The sequence below is a fragment of the Pleurodeles waltl genome, chromosome 7, assembly GCF_031143425.1.
Source record: "Pleurodeles waltl isolate 20211129_DDA chromosome 7, aPleWal1.hap1.20221129, whole genome shotgun sequence".
Lineage (NCBI taxonomy): Eukaryota > Metazoa > Chordata > Amphibia > Caudata > Salamandridae > Pleurodeles > Pleurodeles waltl.
Genome location: NC_090446.1, coordinates 1254433661 through 1254458344, shown reverse-complemented (window position 1 = coordinate 1254458344; position 24684 = coordinate 1254433661). Strand labels below are relative to the sequence as shown.

Here is a 24684-nt window from a genome sequence, read left to right as displayed (position 1 = left end):
TGTGGGCTCTTTGTGTCGCTGAGGGTCTGCTCTGACTCCCCCTCCTGGATTGAGTCCTCCTGGGCCTTGCTGATCCCTGGCAGCACCACTTTTCCACTAACCGTGGATTTGCCTTTGCAAAGGCTTATTGGTGGAATTCCTGCATCGACACCCACCGGCAGTCTTCCTTCCAGCATGGGACATCTTCTGCAACCCTCAGGAACTGTACTTCAGCTCCAGAGTTGCAGTGCTGACCTTCTCTTCATCACCGTCGACCAACTCCTGCAAGTACAGGTGGGTTGGTAGTAGCTCCTACTCCTCCTGGACTCTACTGTGACTTTTGGACTTGGTCCCTCTCTCCACAGGTCTTCCTCTGCAGGAATCAACTCCTGGTTTCTTGCAGTCTTGTCTGGGTGTCTACTTTTCTTCTTTTTCTTCCTTTGTGTGGATTGGGTAAACTCTAGTGATTTACTCCTGCTTTCCTGGTCGCTGGGGGGGTAATGTGTTACTTACCTCTGTGGTTTTCTAGTACTCCGAACTCCCTCTACACATTCCACTTACCTAGGTGGGGGACCTGTGTTAGTATATGGTTTGGGCTCCCCCTAGGGTCAATATTGGTTATCTACATTTGCACTGTTTTCACACTGTTCTAAGCATATTACTGTTTACTAGTGTGTATATGTATTTATTACTTACCTCCTATTGGAGGGTTGCCCTTCTAGTACTTCGTGGAATTGTGTGACCAAAAATAAAGTACCTTTATTTTTGAATAACTGAGTGTTTTCTTTCATGTGTGTAAGTGCTGTGTGACCACCGTGGTATTGCATGAGCTTTACATGTCTCCTAGACAAGCTTTGGCTGCTCATCCACAACTACCTCTAGAGAGCCTGGATTCTAGACACTGCCGTCACTTCACTAAGAGGGGATACCTGGACCTGGTACAAGGTGTAAGTACCTTGGGTACCCACCACACACCAGGCCAGCTTCCCAGAACCTGGCATCCAACACCGCTATTGCAGGATGCAGTGCGGCCTCTCAACCAGCCACTGTATCTCCAAGGGGGAAGAACGCAACTGCTAGCGCAGCCGCAGAACTTACAGGGCCTCCTCACGCCCAACCGATGTTCGATGCTACCTCCTCCAGTGGCTTGGTGTTCCCGGCTTGGGCAGCCTGCCCGTCATTACACTACAGGGGATTACCCAGATGCGGCCAGGGCCACAAGGAGAGTTTCTGCCTTCTCGCTTGGGGTCGGAGCCAGGAAACACCTTGCGGCCGTGCTGCATTACATCTAAGAGATGCGCCTGTGAGATCCAACCCCAACCCTGGTCTCCTGGGTGATGTGGCCACACTGGAAACTTAGTCCCCACATAAACTTGCCACCCTCAAAGACAGTGCCTTAGTGGAGGGGAAACCCTCTTCCTTCATACCATAGGGATTTGTTTGCACCACCAGAACTTTCTGATCTCCTCAGACCACGCAAACCAAGGGAGTACCCATTTACTTAAGTGATATATATTACCGCGCTTGGGTGGCCTGATTTCTATAACTTTCATACCAGACTAATTTATTGCTTTTTTCTATCAATTTGGTCTTCATTTAATTAGATAAATAATTTGTATTTTCCTAAGCCGGTGTTGAGTCTTTTTGTGTTGGCTTTCACTGTGTTGGTGCTAGTGAGTACTGCCCAAATAATTTACACATTGCCTTCTTATTTAAGTCTTCTGGCTCTGTGCCAAGCTACCAGAGGGTGAGCACAGGTCAATTTAAGGAATGTAACTGACTTACCCTGACTAGGATTGTGGTCCGAGTTGGACAGGGCCCTTACCTTGTCAACTAAGACCTAATTTCTAACATTAGTTATTTGGAATTTGCAGAAATACATTAATAAAGTTTAAGGCAAACAAGCATGTGACTCAGAGAAGGTTGTGCTCAGAGAGAGGAGCCGTGGAGAGGATGGGCATTAAAAAGAGGGTCATTTAAATGAAAAAAGAAAGGGCACAATCATCAGAAGTTTTGAGCAGTGATCACTTTCCATGTTGGATTTTGGAAATACAGAGGATGGTTTTTGAGATATCATGCAATTTGAGGATGTAGGACTATAGAAAAAACAGCATTATTTACATATGAAGATAGTGCATTATGTTAGGTATATTCAATGGCGCTTAGGCCCTTGTCTGCACTTAAATGTCCTGGAACACAATCCTAAAATGCTTACTGCAACACAGTCTTAATTCCTTAATGTTTTACTAGTTTAACGCTTCAGGGGGAATTTTCAACCATGGAATGTTCTGTCTCAAGGTAAATTGCCAGGCTTGTGTTAGATCACTTTATCAGCAAGTGTAAAGTGATGGTTGGAGGATGTATGTATGTCTGTGCATGTATGTTCACACTACTCTGAAAAAGTGGTATCATCCACCAACAACGTGAGGATCCTGTTACAAAATTATAAGCCACCTACTGAAATAAAAGGCTGGCACTTTGGGATGGTATATTCACAGGCGTGAGTTAGTCAGACAAGGCTGAATGCATACACATCAAAAAGCAGGTTCTGCAAATGCTGAAGTGGATCCTCATATTTGTCTCACAGTGTTATCAAAGCAAAGTAGGATCAATTTTAAATGCCTCTGGCTTGACATAGCACACGATGGAGCACAATGAGAGCTACCCCAGACAGTTAAAGTGCCATTCTAGACAGAGTCTTGTTTTATACAAATCAGTACTGACCACCCCCCTCATGGGAACAGTCCATCCTGAACTGATAAGCAAGATAACCTTCTGAAGGAAACACAAGCAACCCCCTATTTGGGCCTCTTCGGTAGGGTGCAGGTTGAGCCACAAAATACACTGAGCAAAAGACCCATTTTAGGATGTCTACTGCAACATTGTGATTAATGGAATTTGTGAATTAATCTCAATCATTGGTGATAGCCTGGGGTCACATTCTAGTCCCTTGTTCCTCTTTGCATCTGACATTATTGATTTGCATTCTCAAGCCAGATTATACTCTTTGCCACAGATGAACACTAAATACAAACAGTGAAATGCATGATCCCTTGTAAACATTCTCAAATGTATTATCAATTACCCTAAAGCAGTCTTGGTAATGTGCCAGGCTCTCCAAGCGGATAGTCCAAAATACACATTGTCAGTAAAACACAAATATGAATGAGACTCTGGGGATGAAATTGCAGATATAGACTGGTACAGGCTCTAATACACATTACAAAATCCTCCAGCAACGCTACTCTTCAGCTGCTAAACTTGAATTTTCTTTCTTTATTATATATACATTGCACCCACAATGATACATAGAAAGAACAGAAAAACACAGACGAATGCACAAAGAGGGGCAATGATTCTCTGTTTGACTTGGTCATGCCCCAAAATTCAGGGATTCTGGGTAAAGTAGAAGAAATACATGAATGCGTGCAAAGTTACTGGTCACGATGACTCTATGTATGTGCTTGCTAGGTTAGTCCCTCCGGAAACTCCAGGTTAAAGTGAGAAAGAGGGAAGAACTGCATCTCTTGTTATTAGCCAAATCAAAATTTCAATAAAATAAAAGAAACTAGAACCCCACACTGTGGAAGGATGGGTGAAGGATGTTAAGGTCAATGGCAGAAGTAGTTCACCTCAAAATAATTCATGCAGACAATGTAGTATTAGAAGCCCAGACATATTGCAGGCTACACATGAAGGAATTATTGTACCTGCTCATTTTACTGTCTCTGCAAAATACTGTGCTGTCAAATCTGGGATGGGAAGCACAATTGTGAAACTAGACCCCATATGAATCTAGGCACAAGATAAATTGGGAAGCAGGATTGACAACAAATCTGCTGTAGGATGCATTGATAGATTGCATGGCTCACCTTTCAAAATTACCAATCAGTTGTTTTAATAGTGTAAGAAAGTGGATCATTTATTTGAAAAGGAGGGGCAGTTGTTCTTGCAGACTTAATAAACACATCCAAGTTAGGGCTCAACACAGGTCTAAGAGAAACTCTGCTCAGACCATTGTAGCTATGTCACAAGCAGGAGGAAATACCCCATACAAATGTGTGCTATTTTCAACCTGTACCAACAATTTTCATCTCAAGAAATATTTTTAAATCACATTAGAAAAAGGGTTAACGCTCAAAAAGACATCAAATGATTAAAATAGGACAAGGGGGACCAGAGATATGAATTTTCATTGATTCAAATCAAACGTCATGTGGAAAATGCAACATGCCAATCAAAAGTATCATGTTGTTGATAAAAAGACATAGGTATAATTTCAAGCTGACTGAGATGTAGCAGAGGTTGTTCACACCAAGCATGGCACACTAGTCATAGGTTTTGCCTTTTAGAGCTCAAAGTCCTCTAGTAGTGGCCTGGTCCAAGGTTATACCTTTTACATTTGTAGGTCTCCGCAAGGCCAGATACCATTATCAAGGGCCATGCTGAACTAGTTTTCATCCATGAAAAAGCTCTAAGTGGGGAAAACCTGTTTTCCTTCCCACAAAGGAATAGCCACCTCTGGGGAAGCTTCAGCACCTTGTCACTGTCTTATGGGAATGGAAAACAATATAGTCCCACATTTTTCAAATTGCTGGAAAAGTTCTGTCTGATTCCCTCTCTGGTACCAGGGCTCCTATCTCCTGTAAGGTCCAACCCCTAGTGGTCAGTTGGGCTCTTACAGTCAGCTGCCCTTATTCTTTGTTTGTCATCCTATCAGGCAACAGTAGGCCAACCGCTGGACCCTTGATGAACAATTTCAGTCACTAGGTGCCAACTGGAGTTAGGAGTCCCTGGTCCTTCTTTTATACAACTTTGCAGTGAAGCCTTCCCTTTGCAAGATGTTCCCTTCATGGTGCGGAAATGTCATCAGGAAGTGGTAAAAGGTAATCAGTCTTATCCTGTGCACAATCAAGTAATTGGCTAATTCCCAATCCAGACTACTTTCCAATTAAAATCATACCTCCTTTTTCAGTACTTCCTCTCTTAGTTTACTACATACCTTCCTAGAGTTCCTCAATCAAGATGGCTCTGCTTATCACCCAACTGGAGAGGCATTGGCTCTTCCCCTAGGCACCCCTATAGAGATAAAGAGTCCTTTCCTATGTCATGATATGTATTGGTTTTCCTTCTTGCTGGAGACTGATCAAATAGTCCTGGATGGGTATAGGAATCAATGGTACCAATTCCTAACAGCCCCGTTTCACATTTTCAAGTCAAAAGAAGAACTGTGAAACCTGATCTTTATTCTGCCAGCTGGTCCCATACCCTCCATGCTGCATGACCACTTACTAACAACACCCTGCTTTCCTGCAGCCAAAAGCCAAACAATTGCCTTTCTGAAGAAAGGTCATAGTAGATCATACGGGTATGTGTATTAGGTCCCTGGAGTAAGGTTGAGTGGCAAACAGGTTCTAAACATGTTTACACTCATGTAGTACACGTTCTTAAAGTTACCTTTCATCTAAAATTATTTGAAGGGGATTTGTTAAAATATAATAAAACCCATTTGGAGATGATTGTAGCCCATACATGTGCCTGCGTCCATGCAGGCAACCATCTTGAAATGGTGAAAAAACATTTTAAGATCACCAAAAGAGCAGTGGATAGCAAAATGTTTAAAAAAAGAGAGTGAGTTGAGATTAAAGGAGGTGAAGGGTGAGCATGGAGAGAAAACAGGACCTCCAATGAAGCCCAAGGTAAGGTCTGATGTTGCAAGTTAATAGTGGAAGATTATATCATCCAATTAGAACAATGAAATACCAAATTCCTGCTAAGTCATACAACATAAGCAAAGGAATGAAAACCACTACCTCAAGAGCAAGGAAGTGAGCTAGACAACAAAGGAATCCAATCATATGGCAGGTTCGGACTCTGAACACACTCTAACTAAGGTGACTCCAACGAGTAGCTCTCTAGCTACTCAGAAGTAGCTCTCCTGTGTGCAGCCCAGCCTACAAAAACTAAAAAGTATATATTTAAAACAAACATGTAAACTTGTCTGATGTGGTCAGTATTAAAATTCTAATAATATTCATAGCAATGGATGATTTTATTGAACATGGTAGCTTTTACTACAGAAAAGGTTGGCGACCCCTGCTCTAAATACAAATAATGTATTGAAAAAAATAGGCCTTGTCATCATATAGCAAAAACAGTTTGTAGCAGTGACATTAAACTAGGTTTCCCTACATGGCACTCTCAAGTTTCCTTATCAGTGTTGCTGCTGTGCTTTTAAGCTGCAGGGCACCCAATGGTGCTTCATGAAACCACATATTTATTGCCATACATGTGGGAGCTTAAAATACACACTGAAGCCCACATATGACATACAACAAATGTATAAAATCAATTGCACTGGAAAGTGTACAGGAAATGTTTAAGGGCATAGCACATGCACTGCGTCAATGAATAGTGCCACTGCAGAAAGGCATGAAGCAGCAAAAATAGGATTGGTAAAAAAGGTGAAAAATCTGGTGTGACAAAGGAGAAAAGGCAGGTTTTGTAAACTTACATATGAAACCTTGCGCTAAATAATAATCTGCCTATGTGGACTGTGAGAAATCTGGTATTTAAATTATTTTCTTAGTATTATTGCTGTTCACGTACATAAAGTAAAACCAAAACGTAGAGAGAAAGGTAGTATTATCAGTTTTCCTTACTCAGAAGTGCCTTCTGTTTGAAATGTGGTCTCTAGTTAACAGAGGTATGCACCCTGTCCAAGTAGGGACTACAATCCTAGTTAGGGTAAGTCAGATACCCATCCTAAATTAACCTGTGCTAAACCTCTGACAGCATGGCACAGAGTAGTCAGGCTTAACCTAAGAAGCAATGTGTAAAGTATTTGTGCTATATACCCATAGTAACACAATGAAAACACCACAAAAAGACTTGACACAGGTTTAGAAAAATAGAGAATATTTATTGGAGTAACACAAGACCAAAACCACAATAGTCCAATCACTACAAGTCAAGATATGCATTTTTAAAGATGGAACTAAAAATAGTGCTTGGAAGTCACCAGCGGTCAAAAGGTTACTTGAGGTCACGAGGGACCGCTGCAGATTCAAATTTCAGGGCGACCGCGATTGGGGGTAGGCTGGCTACAGAACCCACACAGGGTCTGCTGAAACAGTACCTTTGGTGGAGCAAAGGGTCAACGTCAAGGGCATGATGTGTCAGTTCTGATCCTTGCAGTTGGGCCCACGTCGAACTCTACTGAAGTGAATGCGATGAGTCTTAGTCGAGCTATGCAGAGCATTGTTGTTAGGCCTGAAGGCTTTGAATCCGCTGTCGCTGAAAAACCTCTGCGTTGAAGGAGCCATCCAGTTGAATTTCACACATGCACTCGAGGCGTTATGAAAGTTTTTGCAAAATTCAAGTACAGCACCCGCTTCTGAGGCCCACGACTGGAGGGGCACCTCAGGCAAGGGTAGGACTCATAGATGGCAGAGTCCAGGAGCACCAGGAGAATAGCCAGCAGTCTTTGATGTCCAGAGAATGCTGAAGAACAGGAGGCAAGCCAGCGAGCCCTTGTAGTCACTCTGGGTTCAGCAAGATGGATCCGGTCCTTTTCCTCAGCAGGGCAGAGATCAGGAGGCAGCAGGGCAGCTCAGCAACGCAGAGAAGCAGTTCCTTTGAACAGTCAGTCAAGGCAAAGTGACAATCCTTACAGCACAGTAGTCTTTACTCCAGCAGATTTCTTCCCAGGTCCAGTAGTGATCTGATTTGCTAGGGTCAAAGCCCCAGTACTTGTACCAAAAATGCCTTTGAAGTGAGGGTGACTTCAAAGCAGCTCCTTGAAGTGTCCCGACCCCCTTGCATCCCAGTCCTGGCTCCAGATTATCAGCAGGGGGTAATCACCCCTGTGTGTGGGGACAAGAGCATCTGTATTGGAGAATAAATATGAGCTCCCCTCCACCCTTCCAGCCCAGTAGGGCCCATCAGAATGCAGTTTAATGCAGATGAGTCCTTTGTCACACCCATCCTTCCTGTGTTTGTGGATGTCTAGAGGGAATGCACAAAGTGCAACTTTCACCTACTCCAGATGTGTATTAGAGATAGGCTGCAAGGCACACCGAACAGTAGGGGCAGAGAATTGCTCACTTTCTTAAAGTGACACTTCTAAAATTGTAATTAGATCCGACTTTACCAGTAAATGGGATTTATCATTACCATTCCAATGACGTGAGACATGATGTAGCTACTCCTTTCCGATCAGGCATTCAAGCATAACAGTATAGGAAGGAATTCCCAATGCTGGCCTATGAGAGAAGTAAGCCTCACAGTAGTGAAAAACAACTTTGGGAGTTTTTCACTACCAGCACATGTAAAACTTAAAAGTACACGTCCTGCTTTTTACCTACATGGCATCCTGCCCTATGGGAAACCTAGGGCCTACTTATATGTAATAAAAGTAGAGTTTACGGCTTGAAAAGAGGTTTTAAATGCAAAGTTGAAGTGGCAGTAAAACTGCAGAGACAGGTCTTGCAGTGGCAGGCGTGAGACAAGTTTGAAAGGCTACTGGTGTGGGTGGCACAGACAGCGCTGCAGGTCTACTGATAGCATTTAATGTACAATCCCTGGGTACATGGTATACTACTTTACAAGGGACTCATAAGTAAATTAAATATGCCTATTGTGGATACACCAATGTTACCATGTTGTAAGGGAGAAGCACATGCACTTTAGCACTTGCTAGCTGTGGTAAAGGGCTCAGAGTCCTAAGACCAATAAAAAGACACAGCAAAAACAGGAAGTGAAAAGGCAAAAAGTATGGGGTAAGATCGCCCTAAGGATTCCAGGTCTTACACCTTCATGCCTCCAAATGTAGTCTACTTAGGAACACAAAAACTAACCACTGTACTGGGCAACTCAAAGAAATGTCTATTTGAAATGCGTCCAAAATTTATTTTATGCATCTTCACACCTACTTTAGCTAACTATGGAGCCAGCTAGCTGTGAGCGTGCGATATTGGAAATTGAACGCAGCACTGAAATGTGGCCCGCACGTACGACTCCATCATTTTCTTCAAGAGCTCATTGGTTTTCCGCTCAGTCGGAGCCACCACGAGGCTTTCGAATGCCCTGCGCACAGCAAGGAATCCTGCGCTCATTTATTTTGTGCACTGAAGCATGTCATATGTTGTCACTGTAGGCTGCCCTGTTTGACATTTCACAGACATGCGATGGCCTTTTGCAATCTAAAGAGAGAACTCGCAATAGTATTCAATAAACTGAACGGAAGAGTGTGCAAAGAAAGGGTAACATTTATAATCACCCCGCACATTCATAGAAGATGCGCCTATTCACTTGTATTAAAGCACGACAGTAGGCAAGCAACGCCATTGGTCCGTCCTGGGCGACAGAATCTAAAATAAAAAGAACCCAATACAAATAAGTCCATGACGCTTACTTCATATGTCTGTTACCATTATTCGTTTTTTGAGGTGAATCATTATCCCCGTAAACCCAATCCACTTCTTGTGCAAATGTTTTTCTTGTTTATGGATTGAAGATTTTTATAAAATGCCCCGACAGCGGGCGCTACGCTGAAGTCTTGCGGATATGCTCCTCTCGGCATCTCAAATACTAAAGCTGTGTGTCAGAAGCTTCTTTAATGGAGGTGCCTGGGGACCTTGAGGCAGAAAGCATGCTTCCACCCACAGTCAGCGTTGTTTCATGGAATACAGCAGATCACAGAAGAAGAAAAAAAGCATACTATTGGTGGAGCTATAAAGAGCAGAAAAACGGACTGGAGATCAAAGACATACATACTGCATGTTGACTGAGAGCATCAGCACTGCCTTAGCAGTGACAACTTCAAAGAGAAGAAAAAATAATCTAAGGATAGTGGAGGAGGAGGGAGATGAGTCAGAAAGGAGAAACAGAACTTAGAAAGGGAAAATCATACACACATACACAAATACACAGCACCTTTGCCCAATGTAAGCAATACTGGGCTAAATATAGACTATCACTGACATGGCAGGTTGTTAATGCCTGTGTCATGAACACTGTTTTATGGTCCATTTAAATATTTTCTATTTTTATCATGTTTGTGCTTGCAAACTCTTCTATCTCTTTCTATAATAGGATGTGAAGTTTAGACACAGAGAGAAGTGTTAGCATCATGCCAGTCTCCTATCTAGACTGACATATTTTGTTGTTTACATGATGGTTGCTGACATGTTAATATGAAAGCTTATAGTGGAAGCTAAAATGTCTACATGTGAATTGAGACGACACATTTAATCATTCTTATGCTTATTTTGTCTTGTCGGGACTTTAGTGTGGGCAAGCATAAACATAAGATAAAATCAGCAATCAGATACTATACAATCTCCAGTATCAGACCATTAATTGCAGAGGCTTTGCGATGAAACTACGAGGCCACAGGACACGCTGGTTTGCTGCTACAAGTCAGCCCCATTTGAGAGTTACTCTGGGCTCTGAGAGCAGAGCAGAGAAGTGGCCTTCAGCCTGGCACTGCTGATCAGGCACGAATACAGGTATTTCTTTCTGAGCACACGTATGCTGTGTGATCCATCTCTTAAAACTTGTGTTCATGGGCCTGCTTTTTTCTGCTTCTGCTACTATAAAGCTTAGAAGTGCTGTACTAAATGCTTAGAAATAGCAATAAGGTTTTAAGATGTTAGGAACTTGCTAACCATGTTTATATTGTCATGCATTACTACATTTATTTCTGCACTCTGTGTGGATACCGTTCATATTTTACGCATTGGAATTGAGTTTCAGAAATTATAATTTTAAACATTTATCCCCTGCCTTTTAGTACTTTTTTGAGTATTTTATTCATTTACAAAAGAGAGTTTGGAGCTCCACTGGGTTCCTGTAATCATCTAGAGGGACTAATCGTGAATAGAAAATGGCACAGGTTTGCTTAGTGGGCTTTATGTGGGCCACAGTCCTCTTAGATTTCTATTTCGTGTTGGTACACTGAACTAAGTTGTTGTACCACAGAGTTAGGAATCTGGCTCCTGCAGCTCAGATGTTGGGGGGAATTATGGGGCGAGACTATGACACCTGCACATATCCACACCTTTCAAACACACATTGACGGATGACACATACATGAAAATCCAAAGCTACACACCTACAGATATTCATGTACACACAGTTCAACACACATAAAGCTACCTACACTGATAGACCACCAAATATTCACGGTCATAGTCACCCATACACCCAGCCATATGATATGCTGTCCCTCATTAACACAGACTGAGAGGCATGTTATGTAATGCTGTTTCATTTACATTGATTTATGCTGCTTCAAGGACACACCAAAGTGTTTCATGTAGTAGGACAGTGTAAAGGACAGGAAAGGGAAAGAGCGAGGGAACCACAGCAGGATTCTTGCAAATTTAAGGATCTTTCCAAAAAGTGGACTAATCATAGGCATCTGCTTGGCAAGGGAGACATGAGGAATTGCAGCCCATCAGATAGTGAGGAATGGTAACCTGTCAGTGAGATGCCAGACAAAGCCCATGTACACATGCTCACAAACAAACATTGACTGGCACAAAGACAATAAACATACAGATATATTTGCCCCGGTATGTACTTGGGTGTATAGCTATTCTTCGTACAACGTCATCTTTGATTGCTGCTCTCATTCTTTTGTTAAATCTACTAAGGGTACACCATGGTTTAAAGACTAAACTGTGCCTTCTGCACCAAATCTGCCATCAGACAAAAACTTTGCTATTGGGCAGTAGTCCTTTGGGTAGGCAGAATATGTGATTTGCTCTCTTGATGTATCAACATCTCGAGGTGGAGACTTGACTGGCAATATCCTTCCTCTAAGAAGGTACCATTGGTGCCTGTCAGGGCCGGACTGGCTGTAGCGGGCATCAAGCATCTCCTGGGACGCTGGAAGGGTCGGGACAGTTTAACAATAGTGAGGGCTGATTTTTAGGTCGAGCATGTAAGCGCTTCAACCTACTGTCAGTATTGTGGGCTTTTAACTATGCCCACCGCAAGCCCATCAAACTCACTGTAGGAGGCTGGTCTGGTTTGTAGTGATACCAAGGGGTACTTACACTCTGTACCAGGTCCAGTTATCCCTTATTAGTGTAGAAGAGGTGTCTAGCAGCTTAGGCTGATAGAAAATGGTAGCTTAGCAGAGCAGCTTAGGCTGAACTAGGAGACATGTAAAGCTCCCACTATACCAATGGTGTCATATGCACAATATCATAAGAAAACACAATACACAGATATACTAAAAATAAAGGTACTTTATTTTTATGACAATATGCCAAAAGTATCTCAGTGAGTACCCTCAGTATGAGGATAGCAAATATACACAAGATATATGTACACAATACCAAAAATATGCAGTAATAGCAATAGAAAACAGTGCAAGCAATGTATAGTCACAATAGATTGCAATGGGAGCACATAGGTATAGGGGCAACACAAACCATATACTCCAAAAGTGGAATGCGAATAACGTATGGACCCCAAACCTATGTGAGCTTGTAGAGGGTCGCTGGGACTGTAAGAAAACGGTGAGGGTTAGAAAAATAGCCCACCCCAAGACCCTGAAAAGTAAGTGCCAAGTGCACCTAAGTTCCCCAGAGAGCACAGAAGTCGTGATAGGGGAATTCTGCAAGGAAGACCAACACCAGCAATACAACAACAATGGATTTCCAGATGAGAGTACCTGTGGAACAAGAGGACCAAGTCCAAAAGTCACGATCAAGTCGGGAGTGGGCAGATGCCCAGGAAATGCCAGCTGTGGGTGCAAAGAAACTGCGACCGGATGGTAGAAGCTGTGGATTCTGCAAGAAAGAAGAGGACTAGGAACTTCCCCTTTGGAGGATGGATGTCCCACGTCGTGAAGAAGCTTGCAGAGGTGTTCCCACGCAGAAAGACTGCAAACAAGCCTTGCTACCTGCAAGGGTCGCGGTTAGGGTTTTTGGATGCTGCTGTGGCCCAGGAGGGACCAGGATATCGCCAATTGCGTGAGAAGACAGAGGGGGCACCCAGCAAGACAAGGAGCCCACTCAGGAGCAGGCAGCATCCGCAGAAGTGCCGGAAAAGGCACTACAAAGAAGAGTGAACCGGAGCTCACCCAAAGTCACGAAAGAAGGTCCCACGACGCCAGAGTACAACTCAGGAGGTCGTGCACTGCAGGTTAGAGTGTCGGGGACCCAGGCTTGGCTGTGCAAGGAAATCCTGCAAGAGTGCACAGGAGCCGGATCAGCTGCAAATCACGCGGTACCCAGCAATGCAGTCTGGCGTGGGGAGGCAAGGACTTACCTCCACCAAACTTGGACTGAAGAGTCACTGGACTGTGGGAGTCACTTGGACAGAGTTGCTGAGTTCCAGGGTCCACGCTCGTCGTGCTGAGAGGGGACCCAGAGGACCGGTGATGCAGTCTTTTGGTGCCTGCGGTTGCAGGGGGAAGATTCCGTCGACCCAAGGGAGATTTCTTCGGAGCTTCTAGTGCAGAGAGGAGGCAGACTACCCCCACAGCATGCACCACTAGGAAAACAGTAGAGAAGGCGGCAGGATCAGCGATACAAGGTTGCAGTAGTCGTCTTTGCTACTTTGTTGCAGTTTTGCAGGCTTCCAGCGCGGTCAGCAGTCGGTTCCTTGGTAGAAGGTGAAGAGAGAGATGCAGAGGAACTCTGATGAGCTCTTACATTCGTTATCTAAAGAATTCCCCAAAGCAGAGACCCTAAATAGCCAGAAAAGGAGGTTTGGCTACTTAGGAAGGTGGATAGGCTAGCAACACAGGTAAGAGCCTATCAGAAGGAGTCTCTGACGTCACCTGCTGGCCCTGGCCACTCAGAGCAGTCCAGTGTGCCAGCAGCACCTCTGTTTCCAAGATGACAGAGGTCTGGAGCACACTGGAGGAGCTCTGGGCACCTCCCAGGGGAGGTGCAGGTCAGGGGAGTGGTCACTCCCCTTCCCTTTGTCCAGTTTCGTGCCAGAGCAGGGCTGGGGGATCCCTGAACCGGTGTAGACTGGCTTATGCAGAGATGGGCACCATCTGTGCCCATCAAAGCATTTCCAGAGACTGGGGGAGGCTACTCCTCCCAAGCCCTGACACCTTTTTCCAAAGGGAGAGGTTGTAACACCCTCTCTCTGAGGAAGTCCTTTGTTCTGCCTTCCTGGGCCAGGCCTGGCTGGACCCCAGGAGGGCAGAAACCTGTCTGAGGGGTTGGCAGCAGCAGCAGCTGCAGTGAAACCCCGGGAAAGGCAGTTTGGCAGTACCCGGGTCTGTGCTAGAGACCCGTGGGATCATGGGATTGTCTCACCAATGCCAGGATGGCATTTTGGGGGCAATTCCATGATCTTAGACATGTTACATGGCCATGTTCGGAGTTACCATTGTGAAGCTCTACATAGGTAGTGACCTATGTATAGTGCACACGTGTAATGGTGTCCCCGCACTCACAAAGTCTGGGGAATTTGCCCTGAACAATGTGGGGGCACCTTGGCTAGTGCCAGGGTGCCCACACACTAAGTAACTTAGCACCCAACCTTTACCAGGTAAAGGTTAGACATATAGGTGACTTATAAGTTACTTAAGTGCAGTGGTAAATGGCTGTGAAATAACGTGGACGTTATTTCACTCAGGCTGCAGTGGCAGGCCTGTGTAAGAATTGTCAGAGCTCCCTATGGGTAGCAAAAGAAATGCTGCAGCCCATAGGGATCTCCTGGAACCCCAATACCCTGGGTACCTCAGTACCATATACTAGGGAATTAGAAGGGTGTTCCAGTATGCCAATGTAAATTGGTGAAAATGGTCACTAGCCTGTTAGTGACAATTTGGAAAGAAATGAGAGAGCATAACCACTGAGGTTCTGGTTAGCAGAGCCTCAGTGAGACAGTTAGTCATCACACAGGTAACAAATACAGGGCATACTTAAGAGCACTGGGGCCCTCTCAGGCAGGGTCCCAGTGACACATATAACTAAAACAACATATTTACAGTGAAATATGGGGGTAACATGCCAGGCAAGATGGTACTTTCCTACACTCACTCATTCGTAGGCTTACCTTTTCAAAAATCCTTTGTTATCATTGCTAAATGCTTTATGTTTACCCCTCCTTGGGGATGTTTTATTACCGCCTTGCAGACTCACCTTGTTACATGGATAATTGCACGTTTGCCTATATGTTCGACTGTGAGCAAACTTCTTTTTCCTTTTGTGTCTCCTTCGCGCTTATGCTCATGGTGGCCTTGGCGCTTTGAATCGGCTCGCTTATGTCCACTAATGTTTTACTTTTCATTTTCAATTTATGTGGCAAGAAAATTCCAGTTAGGAATTTACAACGCCAATAGATCTAAGTGGTGCAAATGCAAGACTCATAGCAAATGCTTGCTGTTACCGCAGCCGCGATATCGCCCCAAGTACCAAAAGCAGCAGTGCTTCATACTTGCAGATGCTCCCCACTACCCCGGGGGGCTGGCACGACAAAGTTGCCAGGGCTGCTTTGGGTGCCAAGTCCGGCCCTGGTGCCTGTTTCATGTCACTGCTGCATGGGACCTTTCATGTAATGTGTTACATGGCCCGCACCTGTCTGTGAGGTTTAGTAACTTTTGGCTTTCAACATTCACTATTTGTCTTGGCACTCCCTTTTACAAAGATAGGAGAGGCTGTGTTCGAGATTCTGTGTGTGTGCACTGTTGATTTTCTTTGCTTTTTGCATTCCTGTAGGCACAGACTCGGTGTTTGGCCTGCACCTATGTCAACTTTGGTGCCGGTTCTACAGGGTCCCTGTGGCAAAGAAGCCAAAGCAAAGCAAATCATTTCAGACTAGTCCATTACCATATTGCTCCTTTCAGCCTGCAACGGGTGAAATTAAACCTCATGGGTGTGGGTTTAAAGAGGTCTTTTCTTTGGAGAGCTGCACTTTGCCCATGACTTTAGAACAAGGATTAATGTTCATCCGCTTCAGGCCTCAGTTGGCTCTACGGTTTTCCAATGAAGATGAAAGAATGACAAATACTTCTACATTCCAAGCCTGAATTTCTTTCCTTCTTCGCAGGCATCCCTTTGACCAATATTTGTTGTGAAAACTGAAGAAAAGACTATTGATCCCATATCTCACAGCACTTCAATTATCATCGTGACTTACAACCCTGCAGCAGGCAATTGATAACAGAATTTTCTGTCTCATGATTCAGTGCCATATATTAGATGCATTTCTCTTTTGCGGGATTTTTTATTTCATAACTTTCTTCAACTATTCAGTGAAGGGTTCACGGTCTCATGTCATAAGCACTCCCTTAGCGTTCGTTGGAACGTTTAAATTGCCTTTGCTACACGTTACATTTGTATTTCCATTAACCAGTTTCCTACCTTATTTAATAGGACTTTTTACTCAGATGCATTTAGGTTACTCCTAGCTGCTACAATGTAATTTTCTCCTTTAAAGGGATATGTTGGATGGGAGAGGTTTAAACCTCATTATTCCATATTTACAGACACCTTCCGCTAAAGAGAGAAAGTGCTTTACATATCTAATACATTTACATGTTCTAATCTTTGTGTATATAAAGTTTAGCAAATATTAGTTGAAAATTACTGCATATGCCTATACATATTGTAAAATACAGACTTTTGTTTAATTTTATTATGTAACCATTTTTACTTTGATAGCAAGGGGTGTGTGTGTTTGTGTGTAGTTTCAACGGATGTTACATGTATCGGGCTCTTTATGTGCTCTCGGCTCCTCTTCTTAATTTGCTAAATTGGTATTGTTTCAATGTGACATTATATTTACAGTTAATAAAACCTCAATTCCTTGTAAGTGATATGTATGTTCCCTATTTGTGTTGTCCCTGGTTGAATCAAAGGGTAGGTCCGTTGCTGCATGTGTTGCAAATTTAATTTTTGAATCATACTGGTAAATGTACCTATTTTATACTCTCAAGAGTCAACATGATCATTAACCTAGTTGTAGAGGCAAACTTCTAATATACCTTCTATATATCTATAATACATACAAATGATCTTCTAGTTTTGCTTGGGTGCCATTTAAAGATCTTCCTCAGAGTTGTCAGAGTATGGCAGCAGGATTCAGTGATGGTGTTGTCTTGTGAGACCATGTCAAGTTTGCGGTTGATGATTATTCTGAGGTTCCAGGTGTGGGTGTTGGGTGTGGGTCTGAGTTCAGCCAACTACCAGTTTTGAGTCGCATGGTGAGGTTTTCTTGCTGAATAGCACAACTTCTGTCTTGTCTGTGTTGAGCTTGAGACATATGGCTTTGACCCAGTAAGCGACTTCAGTTATAACGGCGGTGAACTTGTTTCTTGGAATTCTGGTATAGTTAGTACCACAAACCACAAATCAAACAAAAGCCATGTAAACCAGAACTTTCGCAGCAAATGCAATGCTTATGACTTCACCTGTAATAGACAACTTGATTTCACAAATGACATAAATAATCGCTGAGAGAAATTGGGTTGTTGGTTGTCCGGTTGTGAGCCTGGTCAAGCAACAACCACAATCCCTTGCATGGTGAACCACAAAAAGTCACTAATTTAACCTGTGCTTAACCCTGAGTAGCCTGGCACAAAAAGCAGTCAGTCTAGACTTAGAGGCAATGGGTTAAGTATTTATGCCATACACAAACGGCAATACAATGAACACAATAAAAATCCCAAACCAATTTAGAAAAATAGAGTACATTTTAATAAATTATTTGAGACCAACACCATCAAAATCCAATTGGAAGAACTGCACTGAGCTCCTTCACTGCCTAAACAAAGGGATCATATTAGTAAACAGTTGTTCAAAGGTATTCTGGGCTCACCTTTATAGTTTGGCCTGAGCAGCAAGACGACACTTTTGAACAATGTATACAATATATATTGTGAGGTAAATCTCAACCACACATTATAGTTAAAGCAAATGAGGACCATTAAGATCCAAAGCAAGTTGACTTGAAATCAGAGCAATATAAATAAGCAAAATGCCACAGAAATGAAGAAAATTGGATAAGGTACTCAATACATTCCAATGTGAAAGAATTGAAATTAATCAATTGGTGGTATAATGAATGGGCTAAAATACTCAAAAACATGACCATGTAAAAAGTATTTCTGGGCTCTAGGGAGCAAGCAAAGACATTACGTACATGACTGGGCCAGTCAATGACTTTACCTTTAGAACTGGGAATTCTTTTGGAGAAAACTCAGTCCAGCAGGTCAAAGACAAAGGATGCATCTGGTAAGGTGTGGTCAAAGTTACATACTAGTGATTTGAATATCCTCTCTGAAAGCCAAGGAGCATCTCTTATGTGGTTAGCATCTTAAATCTCAGAGGTCCCCTGAACTTGAAGTTTCTACAAACAGTGACAAGGTAGGTTGCTCCACCTCTCCTCCACTCTAGCCCCTCTTTGCTCACAACACGTCCAGACTCAAGGTGGAGTCCTCATCTTCGATTGTAGGCTCCCACAGCAGGCAAAGGCACCAAAGTCATGTGCCACCTGTCAAACAACCATCTGCATTAGTGCTATGACAATTCATTATAGGGTGAAATTTAGGCCAAAGTTCCCTATAGAATATCCTGGTATTTCCTAAATATGTGAAGCAGGGATTCATTTTTCTTGGACTGGGTCCAGATGGTATACTCAAAGAGGACAGGATATCATGTCATTGGTCAGAAACTCTAAAACAGTGCCTCAATGTCCCAATATCAATGTAAAGTCAATCAAGTTCTACCAGACATGACTTTTGATTGTGGACAGCTCACTGGTGCGAACCTGTCCTGATCAGGATGATAAAAATGATCCTACCGGTGTGAGCTACCTTCTGCCATAGCATCTGCAACCTTGCACCAGGAGGGTATTCCATAACAGTCCATGAGCAATAGAGCAGAAGTCTGCTGTGGTGCGTGGAGAAGCAGACTTTAGGAAGGTGCAAAGTATAAAGGTTTAGTTCAGTTTCAGCCCTTAGATCATCAACATCCTTTTCTTAAACCTCCTACTGTATATGGATACTAAATTGGCAGTGGATGGTAGGCTAGCACCGGTAGGCCCAGCTGAAGGTTGTAATTCGTTTCTCTGACCAGCCCACAGCTGTATTGGAGCAAAATCACAATAAAAACATGTAAAACATAAGAATGTAACACATCTTATAAATGCTTAGTTGAAATATCTTATGACATGCCCTTCGACAAGGGTGAAGTTTGAAACGTCCATTGTGCATATTGTGTGAGTGGGTAGATGGTTATATATACTCACATCTTAACTTCAAAGAAATAATACAGGTTCCATTGTTGGTTCATCTAGAGCCCTAACTCACAGTAATAAAAAGGGATGCTACATGTACTTTTGGTATGTTTTTCAAGTGAGGCTAACCTGCAGTCAAAAAATCTCTTATTTTGTATGTGTTAGCTGGATTTATTTCTACACCACTGTATAGGACTATGACAGACTTTATCACTTGATTCTCATGTTTTCAAAACCACATATTTTAATTTAAGCTAAATTATGTTGACATATTTACAAGTTCCCTTTCTTTCCACAAAATTCATTTTATGTACATACATTAGCTTGCTGCCATAGTTCATGCCCTAGCAGAACTAAATGCTTCAATAGTAGCCAGCACATTACTCAATATTTCTAAAAACAAAAATGATCCTTGAGTTAGGACTAGGGCTCAGCCAAGCTGACCAACGGGGATGCCTCTATGTGCGTAGGAGATAGAAGCCACTTGGGTAGGAGGGAAGTTCTTTAATCAGTGTAAAATCCACAGCACTCTTAGCTCCAGTTAGGTCCACTCAATGCTTGGATACCAAGACACATTAAGACACGTACAGTATGGACCAGTCACCACTACACCAAGCTGATCTCAAATAAAGTTTCAAAGTATGCTTTCAGTGATTTATGGTGATACCAAGGTCCCAACTCCTACTTCCCCAGGGTTATGGTGTTTCTGAGAGCATTGCCTGATGCATCCCTCACATGGATAAGTAATCCTAATACTATCAACAGCAAGAAGCCAGATGACATTGCAGAGCATCTCATAATTGTTCACTACACAGAGGTTCTGAAGGGTGACCTTCTTGCACACACCCGCTGGAATAACCCCCCTCCCCTCCACAGAATCTCAAACTGACTTTCTACATGAATTCATGACTCTCCTTATCTAACAACACCTGATATTCCCCATCTACCCATCCACCTGATTATTCTCTAATTTACAACACCCATAGGTCATCTTCTAGCACTTAAGACCCAGGGACAGCCCCTAACCTAAATATACACTATCCCATGTGCCACCAGAAATCCGGCATCACTACCTGCCTATTCCTACTTGAAATTCAAGCATTCCATATAAATATCCCCTATTTTAAGGATAATAAAAAATAACCCCTGTGCCAGAATTTATCACTCACATGAATGATGATGAAGTTCTGGCTTGAAGCAACCAAGGGCACTCAACTCTATGAATGGGAAGGGTATTTATTGAAAATTGCTGCCTTCTTACTTAAACAAATTATCATTGTATATGTTGTTTTGAATACTACTCAGGCATCGGTGCATTGCACTAGTATTTACTGATTCTAACTTTTTTCTAATATCTAGTTTTTTGCATACGGTTTCTCTTCATGTGTACTTTGAAAGAGTAAGTAAAATAAATGAGTATGAGAATACTAATTATACACAGTTACAGAAAAACATGGGCACAGTAATACGCATGGTGGAAAACTCTTAATAGTTAAGTGCTAGAAGATCATATTTATTACCTTGGAGGAAAATTTAAGATGCACGTCTGCCTCATCTGCAAGACTTTTCTTAACTTGTGCCCACGCCTCGCCTAAGGTTCTATAAAAATAAAACAAGAACACTAATGAGATTGTAGGTCTAAAAAGCCTTTTCACATACATTTCTCATAATAAACATATTAGCCATATCTAAGACATAACATTCGGCTAGTCCTAGGCATAACCTGCAGTGACGACACTGGATAAAAAGAATTCAGGACAAATTTGCAATTCAGAAAGGTTTTAATAGCTTTATCATGCTGCTTTATACGTGATGGTGTAGCATGGCAAGTGCTACACTGTAAGTGCTGATAAAGTGCAAGTAAACTAAAAGAAAAGTTAGCTAGGTGAGGAAACTTTTAAATTCCTTCCTCTACTACTGCCTTGAAATTAAAGGGCATTGCGAGGTCACTTGAAGGAGTCAGACTTAACCCTCTGTCAATCTAGGTCTAAAACTATGCCCTAAATACAAAGAAAAACATCCTTAGTCAGATCTAAACATATTTCGTTTAGCATCACAACACTGACATTAATAGAAGCTGTGTTAACGCCGAAGATATAATCCAAGCACAGATGCCACCTACAAAAAACAAAGATCTTCGTGCTGTATTACGATCCATATAGGAAATAATGTAATCATAATACAGTGGATGGGATATCTGTCGAGTTTGTGACGGAGTAACCCCATCTGCCAAGATCATAATCAGGCCCAATTGGAAAGGTGATTGACAATGAAACATTCAAGGAGTTGCACTGCAGCCTTTTGTCAACCTTAAGAGGTTATAGGAAGGCTATACCACCAGTGTTATGCTGGTGCAGTGAAACATTACTGGATTCCTGCTGTAGCTGCTCAGATGGAGAATATGTATACATATATATGTCACCTACTGGCGGTCGCCAGTGTGGAGTTATAGTAAGGACATAGTTTCCACAGGAAAAGCGTTTTCTGTTTTTCTAATAAATGTGGCGCTGCTTGAGGAATCTCCACAACATTTTCAAAAGTAGTAGGACAGTCAGTACAGTGCTGTGTTGAAAGTTTCAGGGTGATTCATCAAGTGGGGGCAGAGAAAAAGGGGGGGTCCCAAAATGCTTTTACCACAATGCAATTTCCATAAGAATTTTTAGACATGACTACAATCCGAACCACTACATGGAATTACACCAAATTTGACAAAAAGGTAGCTGTTGGTACGCAGATTGTGCTTTCAGTTATTTGGTGTAAATGTATTCAGTAGTTTTTGAGATATTAAAGGAAATCCAAATGTGTATATCTGTGATCACGATGACTTCCCAAATAATAACTAACTTGTGCAGGGAAATGCAGAGCTCTGATTGGCTGCCAACACATCAAGCAGGAAATATTGCCAGCCATCTTCGGCTTCAGTCAAGTCCCAGAAAAAAGATTAACCAAATAAGACAAGGGACCAGGGTAGAATCACCCTGACCCGTTAGCTCTGGTGCTTGAGTCCAAGAGGGACCCCCCTGGGCTAAACAATACTTTATTTAAAAAAAAAATTGCTGTGATTTGGGGACGACATCGCTAATGCATGGGAAAAGTGTAAAAAAAAAAAAAAAAAAAAGTGAAGGTTGCTACGCTTGTTTTTAAGAAGCCCCCGGGTGGGCCAGGTCCTGGTAACATTTACATTTTTAATGAAGGGAGGGCTGCCTGGCTTTCCTGCACCCCAAGGGACTGCCACCTACCTAGAACATTAAAGAAATTGAATGCCGGGGGGCCATCCGCCACCCTCCCCGCAGCCCCGGGAAGCGCCACCTCCCTGGGACTTTAAACAAATCTAGGGAAGGGCCGCGCAGCCCAGCGCAGCCACCCTGCAGCCCCAGGAACCACCACCTCTACAGGGCTTTCAAGAAATACAGTGCAGGGGGTCCGCAAGGGCCCGCACAGCCCCAGGGACTGCCACCTCCCAGGGGATTTCAAGAAATACAGTGCAGGGGGTATACGGCCCACCGCAGCCTCCCAGGGACGACCATTTCCCTGGGGCTTTACATAAATAAAATGGAGTGGCCACATGACCCCCCCGCAGCCCTGGGGACGGCCACCTCCTAGGAACTACAACAAAAAAGTCACTTCTTGGCTAATGGCCAAGGTCTTGTTTTGTCACTCAATAGGCTGAAGGTTCAAATCCTAGTATTGTTTGGCAGTGTGTTTGTTTATTTAGTAGTGCATTTGAAATATCTCATTCTAAGTATATCACTCATCAAAGCCTAAGTAACTATCTGTCCACCTCACTCTCTTTCTCTCTCTCAATTTCCCTTTTTTAATCTTTCTCCCACTCACATTTCCACTTAGACCCTCAAGCACCCACTCACAGATCCACTCAGACCCTCACGCAACCACTCACAGACCCACTGAAACTTGCATGCACCCACTCTCAGACTCACACAGACACTGACACAGCCACTCACAGACCCAGTATGACATTGATGCACTCACTCTCAAACCCAGACACTCACACAGCCACTCTCACACCCAGTTACACCCTCTCACTCCCAGAGAGACAGGCCGCGGCAAACTCCTGCCAGGCACAGCTGAATGCCATGCTGAGCATGCGGATGGGTGGTTCAGGGGCATTGGCCACAGCATCTGGACAGTGGCCAGGCCTTGCAGCCAACCTTATCTGCATATGGCCAAAGGCTGTGCACAGCGTGGGTTGGATTGTTGTAGGGGTTTGGTGCATGGCTTTGCTGCAAGCCAGGCCCAGCGTATAATATACACAACTTCCGGCCTTCAGTTGTGCTTGGCAGTGGTTGGATTAACGTATAGTAATAAAAATTACTTTACGTTAAAGCAACCATAGAAATTCACAGAAAACAACAGAGGTTACAGGGATATTTTAGTTAGGAAATAGAATTAAATAAACCATAGAAATTCACTTCAAAACCACAAGTTACAGGGACGTTATTGTTAGGCTCACATTTTAAACATACAAAACCATGGAAATTCACCTGTTATAGTTAGAGTTATCTCAAATAACTGTAACTCGTGCCCTAAGGTAACTATTACTCGTGCCCTCGCCATGCACTGCTAATTACCCCACAAATTACAGCACTCATGACACCTTTGATGACATCATTCATAATATCAATATAGTACTTGCAGTAAAGTTTTTGACAAAAAAACTGTGCATAGCGGGTCGCCAGTTATAGTTACCTTAGGGCACGAGCTATAGTTACTTGAGATAACTAATTATAACAGGTGGTTTTCTATGGTTAAGTACGTTTAAAATGTAAACCTAACTATAATGTCCCTGTAACCTTTGTTTTTTGAGGGCCACATAAAGGAGAACGTATATAGGGTAATAGCAGATTTTAGTTACAGTATAAATCATTTGTTGATGGTATCTAAGTAATTTTAGGAATTGTGGTGTGTTCTAATGTGATTTTGCCCTGTTAAAAAGCCTCCTGCATGGATTTCATGAATCATGTTTGAGAGAAAACTGCTTTCTCATGATTTTCCCAGAGAGGTTATGGAAGGTGCTCCATATTTTCTGTAAATTCACACTATATTTCTCAGTCATATGAGATTGAAGTCGGACATTCTCAGTAAAATATGTACTTCCAACAGGAGCAGACTGTCAGTTGATTCCCTTGTGTTCTACTGCAGCCTCCCAGCGTGTTCTAAAGAACAACTAGAGTGTGAGTCTTACTGATCACAAAAGTGAGGCACACCTGAAGACATCTTGATTGAATAAAAGTGGTAAAATTAAAAACCATTTAATTTAGAAAGGAACAAAACGAGAAGGTTCATTGTGTCATAGATAATATGGTTAATGCTGTAGAAAGAAAAATGAGGCAATGTTTTAAGTGAGTTCTCCATTATCTTTCTCTTTTGTTTCATTAAGTTAAAACATTCTAACATGCAGACTGAAACATGCACTTTCAACGCCATCAGCAGACTGCCAGTTAACTCCCTGGTTATCAGAAGCTTTCC

The 24684-nt window shown here is 42.8% G+C and overlaps 1 protein-coding gene across 1 annotated transcript in view; it reads right to left on the bottom strand.

The window, feature by feature from the left end:
- GAS7 (growth arrest specific 7) overlaps positions 1-24684 on the bottom strand; it is a 1110982-nt gene that overhangs the window by 141578 nt on the left and 944720 nt on the right. The window contains exon 9 of the mRNA XM_069200411.1: positions 20718-20796. Coding sequence (XP_069056512.1) covers positions 20718-20796 — 79 coding nt within the window. The remainder of the gene's footprint in view (positions 1-20717; positions 20797-24684) is intronic.